General features: G+C 33.6%; 1 protein-coding gene across 1 annotated transcript in view; it reads left to right on the plus strand.

Moving 5' to 3' along the window:
* Nucleotides 1-7,875, plus strand: part of loxhd1b (lipoxygenase homology PLAT domains 1b) — a gene marked incomplete at its 5' end in the record, with an annotated part of 52,759 nt that extends 44,884 nt beyond the window's left edge. Inside the window, 4 exons of the mRNA XM_084390294.1 lie at nt 785-1,141; nt 3,921-4,056; nt 5,066-5,218; nt 6,712-7,875. Of these exons, the coding sequence (XP_084246420.1) occupies nt 785-1,141; nt 3,921-4,056; nt 5,066-5,218; nt 6,712-7,192 (1,127 nt within the window). The 3' untranslated portion in view covers nt 7,193-7,875. The remainder of the gene's footprint in view (nt 1-784; nt 1,142-3,920; nt 4,057-5,065; nt 5,219-6,711) is intronic.
* Between the last annotated feature and the right edge of the window lie 926 nt (nt 7,876-8,801).

Raw genomic sequence — 8,801 nt, forward strand, 5'->3', positions numbered from 1 at the left:
AATGAAAAGACTGCTAATGTAGCCTGAAGGAATGTTTTATTGGTCATTTCTTTCAAAACTTAGGAGTTTTAATGAATTTCTGAACCAAGGTCAATATATATATATATATATATATATATATATATATATATATATATATATATATATATATATATATATATATATATATATATATATATATATATATATATATATATATATATATATATATAAATACATTTATTTTATTATTTTATTTCAGCTAGTTGCCAAGGCAATTTCTTATTTTCATTTAGTATAACTTGATCAACAACTAAACAACTAAAACAAAGAATTAAATAAAGAATTAATAAAAAATAGACGTATTAAAAAATCAAAAAGGATCAAATTTTGTAAAACTAATACAAATATATAAATATTAAATAAATATTTTTAAAAAACAATCACGATTGATTGCACACTAATTAAGCATACACCATTTGTCTTGTTTAGCATGTTGATTATGGCATAATTTGCAATGTCCAGCCAAGCAAACCATCAGATTGAAGGATGATTCTCACAAAACTGTATTTTCTGCAAGTTTTTTCCAGGTAAATTTAGGCATATTTCCACAAAATGACATTTGGAGACTCCAAAAGGACACCATTTAATTTATGCCCACACTAAACAGTGCTCTCCACACTCTCATAGGCAGTAATGAGATTCAGTGGAGATATTAAACCGTAAACATCATGAGATGAGCTAGATCATGAGACGCTGCTCTGTTATATTAAATGCACAAGCGTTGTCCTGTGTGTTTCTGCAGCCGCTGGGACCGACGCCAACGTGTTTCTGATCGTGTTCGGGGAAAACGGAGACACGGGAACACTAGCACTGAAGGAGAGCAGCAACAGGAACAAGTTCGAGCGCAAACAAGTGGATGTTTTCCGATTCCTGGACGTCCTGAGCCTGGGCGAGCTGTCGAAGGTTCGAGTCTGGCACGATAACAAGGGTCCCGCGCCCGGATGGCACCTGGAGTTCATCGACGTGAAGGACGAGCTCCTCGATCAGACCTTCCGCTTCCCCTGCGACCGATGGCTGGCCAAGAGCGAAGACGACGGGCAGATCATGAGGGAACTGGCATGTGCCAATAATGATATTCTGGATCTCAGTGAAAAGACCAGTAAGAGAGAGAGAGAGAGTGTTTTAGACATTTGTAACCAAGCTGATCTCACCAGTTTTACGAGGTGGCTAATTCGTGCCAATTCGTACCGATTTTTGCTAAATCGTACATATTTTCAGAGTTTCCAAATTCGTATGAATTCGTACGAATGACCTGACCCCGCCCCTAAACCTCCGACCTGACCCCGCCCCTAAACCTCCCCATCACGTGGGTTTAGACAAATCGTACGAATTCGCCACCTTTTAATCGCTTGTATGAATTAGTCGTGAGATTACGGGAGAGGATTAGGGCCAAGCAATAATAAAAAAATAAAACCATCTCGAGATTAAAGTCATTATAATGCGAGATTAAACTCGTTAAATTTAGAGAAAAAAGTTGTTGTGTTTTGAGAAAAAACTCGTTAAATTTCGAGAAAAAGTCGAAATACAATCTTGAGAATAAACTCATTACATTTTGAGAATAAAGTTGTTGTGTTTTGAGAAAAAACTCGTTAAATTTCGAGAAAAAGTCGAAATACAATCTTGAGAATAAACTCATTACATTTTGAGAATAAAGTCATTGTGTTTTGAGAAAAAACGTGTTAAATTTCGAGAAAAAGTCGAAACCTGGATGAATCGGGCGTAGGTGAAGCCAGCGATAACCTTGCATTTGTCCACTGGTTGTCATTTCATGTTGGACAAAAGCGAGTACATCACGCAAATTGGACTGATTTTTTCTTCTAAAAAGACCTAGCCGCTTGCAAATTCTCTTTAAAGTTCGTATGCTAATTATTATTCTGTCATAATTAGCTAAAGTTGATAGTATTTCTTTGTTACTGAAAGAAAGTCTAAAATATAGCTTGACTAAGTGATCCAACTGTCATGTCCTCTATCAGTATATGCAATGAACACTGATCGAATGCGTAATTCTTCATTTCATTTCGACTTTTTTTCTCGAAACACAACGACTTTATTCTCAAAATTTAATGAGTTTATTCTCACGATAATTTCGACTTTTTTCTCGAAATGTAACGAGTTTTTTCTCGAAACACAACGACTTTATTCTCAAAATTTAATGAGTTTATTCTCACGATTATTTCGACTTTTTTCTCAAAATGTAACGAGTTTTTTCTCGAAACACAACGACTTTATTCTCAAAATTTAATGAGTTTATTCTCACGATTATTTCGACTTTTTTCTCGAAATGTAACGAGTTTTTTCTCGAAACACAACGACTTTATTCTTGAAATGTAATGAGTTTATTCTCACAATTATTTTGACTTTTTTCTCGATTTTTTTCTCGAAACCCAACGACTTTATTCTCGATATTTAATGAGTTTATTCTCAAGATTGTATTTCAACTTTTTTCTCTAAATTTAACTAGTTTTTTCTCTAAACACAACGACTTTATTTTCGATATTTAATGAGTTTATTCTCCCGATTGTATTTCTACTTTTTTCTCGATTTAACAAGTTTTTTCTCGAAATACAACGACTTTATTCTCGATATTTAATGAGTTTATTCTCAAGATTGTATTTCAACTTTTTTCTCTAAATTTAACTAGTTTTTTCTCTAAACACAACGACTTTATTTTCGATATTTAATGAGTTTATTCTCACGATTGTATTTCTACTTTTTTCTCGATTTAACAAGTTTTTTCTCGAAATACAACGACTTTATTCTCGATATTTAATGAGTTTATTCTCAAGATTGTATTTCGACTTTTTTCTCTAAATTTAACGAGTTTTTTCTCTAAACACAACGACTTTATTTTCGATATTTAATGAGTTTATTCTCACGATTGTATTTCTACTTTTTTCTCTAAATTTAACGAGTTTTTTCTCGAAACACGACTTTATTCTCTAAATGTAATGAGTTTATTCTCACGATTGTATTTCGACTTTTTTCTCGAAATGTAACGAGTTTTTTTCTCGAAATACAACGACTTTATTCTTGAAATGTAATGAGTTTATTCTCACAATTATTTTGACTTTTTTCTCGATTTAACAAGTTTTTTCTCGAAACCCAACGACTTTATTCTCGATATTTAATGAGTTTATTCTCAAGATTGTATTTCGACTTTTTTCTCGAAATTTAACGAGTTTTTTCTCTAAACACAACGACTTTATTTTCGATATTTAATGAGTTTATTCTCACGATTGTATTTCTACTTTTTTCTCGATTTAACAAGTTTTTTCTCGAAATACAACGACTTTATTCTCGATATTTAATGAGTTTATTCTCAAGATTGTATTTCGACTTTTTTCTCTAAATTTAACCAGTTTTTTCTCGAAACACGACGACTTTATTCTCTAAATGTAATGAGTTTATTCTCACGATTGTATTTCGACTTTTTTCTCGAAATTTAACCAGTTTTTTCTCGAAACACGACGACTTTATTCTCTAAATGTAATGAGTTTATTCTCACGATTGTATTTCGACTTTTTTCTCGAAATTTAACCAGTTTTTTCTCGAAACACGACGACTTTATTCTTGATATTTAATGAGTTTATTCTCACGATTGTATTTCGACTTTTTTCTCGAAATTTAACCAGTTTTTTCTCGAAACACGACGACTTTATTCTCGATATTTAATGAGTTTATTCTCAAGATTGTATTTCGACTTTTTTTTTCTCGAAATTTAACGAGTTTAATCTCGCATTATAATGACTTTAATCTCGAGATGGTTTTATTTTTTTATTATTGCTTGGCCCTAATCCTCTTCCATATGAGATAGCGTTGTCGTAACCCTTGTTGTGTTTATTCTGTGCATGTGAATTTGCACTGTAACATCTCTCCAGAATATGAGATCGAGATCACGACAGCCAGTTCTGACGACGCCGAGACGAAGGAGAACGTGTGGATCGTCCTGGAGGGGAAGAAAAGCCGATCCAAAGAGTTTATGATGGAGAACTCAAAGAAGAAGAAGTTTTTGCGGTATGTTTACATAGCCAATGATACTATTCAAGCTTTATTTCTATAGTGCTTTATACAACAAAAAATAAAAAAATATGATTTAAAAGTCTAAAAGATAGCTTTATATTTTTATGTAAAAAGAACCAATTAATACTGTGAAAATGTTATATTATAAATGTGCAAACTATTTAGTTTCTATTAGCCGACTTCCTTGTGTTTTTAACTGTAAGTTGCAGAAGATGTTTTTTATCCAAAAAAACAAACATTTTAATCAAATTTGTATTTGTTTAAATAGTATTTCATTGATTTAAATCCATTTATTTAGTAAGTTTAATAATAAAAAAATTATTTGCTTTTACATTTTACACTGATTTTCAAATGTATTAATTTATTATTTATTTTACTTCAATTAAATTTTATTTTTTTATTTTTATTTTTTTATTTAAATTATTTGTTAGTTGGAATAGTCTTATTTTTATTTTTATTTTTTTGTTTTTACATTTTACACTGATTTTCTTATTATTTATTTATTTTAATCAAATGTATTAATTTATTTTTTTTATACTGCTTTTTCTCTAAATTTTCCCGGAGCCCAGTTTGAAAACCCCTGACTCAGATTGTAACAGAATAAATGATACAAACTTCATCAAATAGGAGATCAACTCTCCTCTCTCGCAGTAAAGCTGCTCTACAGAAGACAGTAGTGTCATGTGGTGCGAAATTCAGCTCTTCAGTAGTTCAGAAATTCAGTAGAATCAGCGGTATTTTTTATTTTTATTTATTTTTTATCTCACAATTCTGACTTTTTTCTCGCTATTGCAATTCGGCCTTAAAAAAATTTTTTAAACTAAAAAAAGTCAGAATTGCAAGATATTATGGAAGCTTGTTTCTACCACAGAATAAAAAATAAAAAAAAGGGGGAAAATGGTTTATCTCCGTCATCACTACAAAAAAACTCTTTAAAACTATTTTTCAGTGTAAATTACTGAACGCATGACTACTAATGCATCATAATCTGACTCTGTTCCAGTGGTGCCACGGACTCATTCGAGTTTTCCTCTAAAAATGTGGGAGAGGTCGTTGGGATTTGCTTGGGTCATTTGACGAAGGAGAAGAAGGTGAAGAATGAGTGTTTCTGGCACGTGCAGGAGGTGGTGATCACAGAGAAAGAGCTGGGAAACAAGTGAGTTCACGTCTCCTCCTTCCTCTGAATCAGTGCCGTGTGTCGGGAAACTTACTTTAAAAGTAATGCATTACAATACTGCGTTACTCCCAAAAAAAAGTAACTAATTGTGTTACTTAGTTACTTTTTATGAAAAGTAATGCTTTAAATTACTTTTGCGTTACTTTTTCTCACCTCGGCTGGGCTTGCTTGATTTTTTTAATAACCATAAACGTTCTATTTTTGGTAAATGTAAAGACCTTTTCACACCAGAAGTGAAGAGAATAATCCTCAGGCTGAAGGACATGCACATTTACTCCGGTACAGTTCAGCTGTTATTCTGGATTAAAGAACAATAGGATTCAGGAGAAGGAAGTTCAACACTCGTATTTCTAAATCTAATCTAAAGTAGGTTTTGCTCATTAGTACGGTTGAATTAGATCACTGAAGGTCAGCAGCAAAGACACTGGTTAATAAAGTGAGATTAAATACATTAAGTATATTTGTGTAATTTAATATAGTTAATTATAAAGTTTTGTGTAAAACTGAAATACTGAATGTTTTTGTGCAAGTGAGACGAGTAAATGCATGTAGTCTAGAACTAAAATCAGCGTCATGTTTACACAGCAAACACAACACACACACTTACACACACACACACACACACACACCTCCTCACTTTATTTCCCTCAACAGGAGGACAGGAGAGCTGTCAGTCAATACATGTGAGAAAGTAACTTAGAAATTTTACATATTTTGTTGTAAATTGAAAAAGTAATGCGTTACTTTACTAGTTACTTGAAAAAGTAATTTGATTACTTGTAATGAGTTACACCCAACACTCATATGTGTGCATTAATATATGCATATTATTATTATTTAATTTTTATGGCATATATACATATATTGTTTTTAATGGCATATATTTATATATATGTGACCCTGGACCACAAAAGTCACAAGGGTCAATTTTCTGAAATTGAGATTTATACATCACGAAAAAGCTGAATAAATAATCTTTCCATTGATGTATGGTTTGTTATAATAGGACAATATTCGGCCGAGACACAACTATTGAAACATTGAGAAAATCTCCTTTAAAGTTGTTCATTTATGTTGGCGATTGTGCTGCATTCACTCACACAAATACATGTTTTTATTTATTTCACAAAATATCTTCATGGAACATGATCTTTACTTAATATCCTCATGATTTTTGGCATAAAAGAAAAATGGATAATTTTGACCCATACATGTATAGTTGGCTATAGCCACAGATATACCCGTGCGACTCGAGACTGGAGACGTGATCCAGGGTCTATATGAAATGATTGATATAGATATAGATATATATGGGAAAATTATAATAAAATAATATGACTAATTTGAAATATTATATATAGGCCTATATATTTTTTATTTTTTATTTAATATTTCAAATTAGTCATATTATTTGATTTAAATGTTCCCAACACTGGGCGTGACTGAGCAGATCCCGGCGTTATTCTCCGCAGGTTCTACTTCACGTGTGACGCACGGATTCCCCTGGCCGCCAAGAGAGACGAGTTCATGACGTTCGAGTGCACCAAAACCGTGGAGAGTTTCGCCAGCAAAGTCCGCAGTTTGGTTCCCGTTAAATACGAGATCATCGTAATCACGGGAGACGTGAAGGAAGCCGCCACCGACGCCAACGTCTTCATCACGATCTACGGCGTCAACGGGGACTCCGGGAAACGGGCCCTCAGGCAGAAGTTCAGGAACCTGTTCGAGCGGGGCCGAACGGACCGGTTCCTGCTGGAGATGCTGGATCTGGGAGAGCTCCTGCGGGTCCGGGTGGAGCACGACGACTCCAGCACGTCGGCCGGCTGGTTGCTGGAGTGTGTGGAGGTCACCAACACCGCCAACTGGGTGACCACCATCTTCCCCTGCGCCAAGTGGCTCGACCGCAACAAAGGCGACGGGCAAACTCGCAGAGTACTGTATCCCAAATACTGAACGCGCATGGGACTTATTTGTACTTTTGTAAAGAAATTCAAATAAACTTCCTTTGTATTTGTATTGAGGATTTGCTACTGTCGTCATCGTCTTGAAATCCTGTCGCTTTCTCAAGGTTTTGAGCCCTAAAACTGCAGCGAGATGTTTTCATAATGCAATCATTTGAGCAGAAATATGTTCTTGAAGTCTCCCTGAGATTTTAATACACGTTTGTTTACGTTTATTGTTCACGACATGCAGTTAAACAAGTGAAATAGCTCATCCTTTTAGTAAGTGTTTCATTTTGATTGTTTATAATTTTATATTTTTATGATTTATGAATAATTATTAGCCTTTAAATCAACTCACGAACCATTAAAGTGTGTTGGAGCAATTCATTTATAAATGTCAATTGTTTTCCCTTTACTTTATTGACTCATGACTCCTGAATAAATGAACTAGTCATTAAATGTGCTTGGTTCCCTAAAGCCCGATTGCCTCGAAGTTGTTTTAAATCATAAATGTTACTTTTGATTCGAAAGCCGGTCTGAAACCAGTGCTTTCATTCCCCAACACCGCCAACTGGGTGACCACCAAACTCACAGAGGTCTGTAGCCGAAATACTGAACGCTTGTGATCTTCAACTCTGGGACTTATTTGTACTTTTTTTTAAAGAAATTCAAATAAACTTCCTTTGTATTGAGAATTGCTACTGTCGTCATTGTCTTCAAATCCTGTCACTTTCTAAAATGTAGCTGAGTAGCTAAACTTTTAATATTTGACAGCTAATTTTCAATGTAGCTAAATGTTAAACGACTGATAGTAGGCCTAATATTCAGTGATGCAAAGTATGCAACTTTTTTGTGTGTAAATGACGCTGTTTTAATTGAAAATAGCCTTTATGAATTAGCCTATGTGATTTTGTAATTGGAAGTAAGGCTATGCATGTTTTCTGTTTTCTTTATTCCACTAAATCCCTTTAAATTCTTTAATGGTTTAATTGCTGTAAGCGCCATTACGTTTGTTGTAACCCACAGCTTTATTGTCTTGAAATCCTGACACTTTCTCGAGTTAGTGAACCTGTCAGCCGCCAAAAACTGAAGCGAGATGTTTTCATAATGCAATAATTTGAGCAAGTCTCCCTGAAATTTTAATACTTCATTGATTTATCAACACATTCACGTTTACGGTTCTCTGATGTCATTAAATGATCACATGACATGCATCTAAACAAATGAAATATTTCATCCTGTTAGTAAGTGTTACACTTTGATTGTTTATAATTTGATATTTTTATGATTTATGAATAATTATTAGCCTTTTAATCAACTCACGAACCATTTAAGTGTGTTGGAGCAATTCATTTATAAATGTAAAAAATGTCTCCCTTTACTTTATTGACTCATGACTCCTGAACAAATTGACTATCATTAAATGTGCTTGGTTCCCTAAAGCCCACTTGCCTTGAAGTTGTTTGGAACAATAGTTAAGAAAAATGTCAAGTGTAGGTTAAATGATTTGGAGATTTTAGTGTGTATAACAGTTTTCAGACCTGCACACTTCCAAGACCAAGTGTGTGTATTACTGGGACAAGATTCATACTCAGAATAAGCAGCACAGATGTAATGAC

Source organism: Rutilus rutilus (assembly GCF_951802725.1).
Source record: "Rutilus rutilus genome assembly, chromosome: 19".
Lineage (NCBI taxonomy): Eukaryota > Metazoa > Chordata > Actinopteri > Cypriniformes > Leuciscidae > Rutilus > Rutilus rutilus.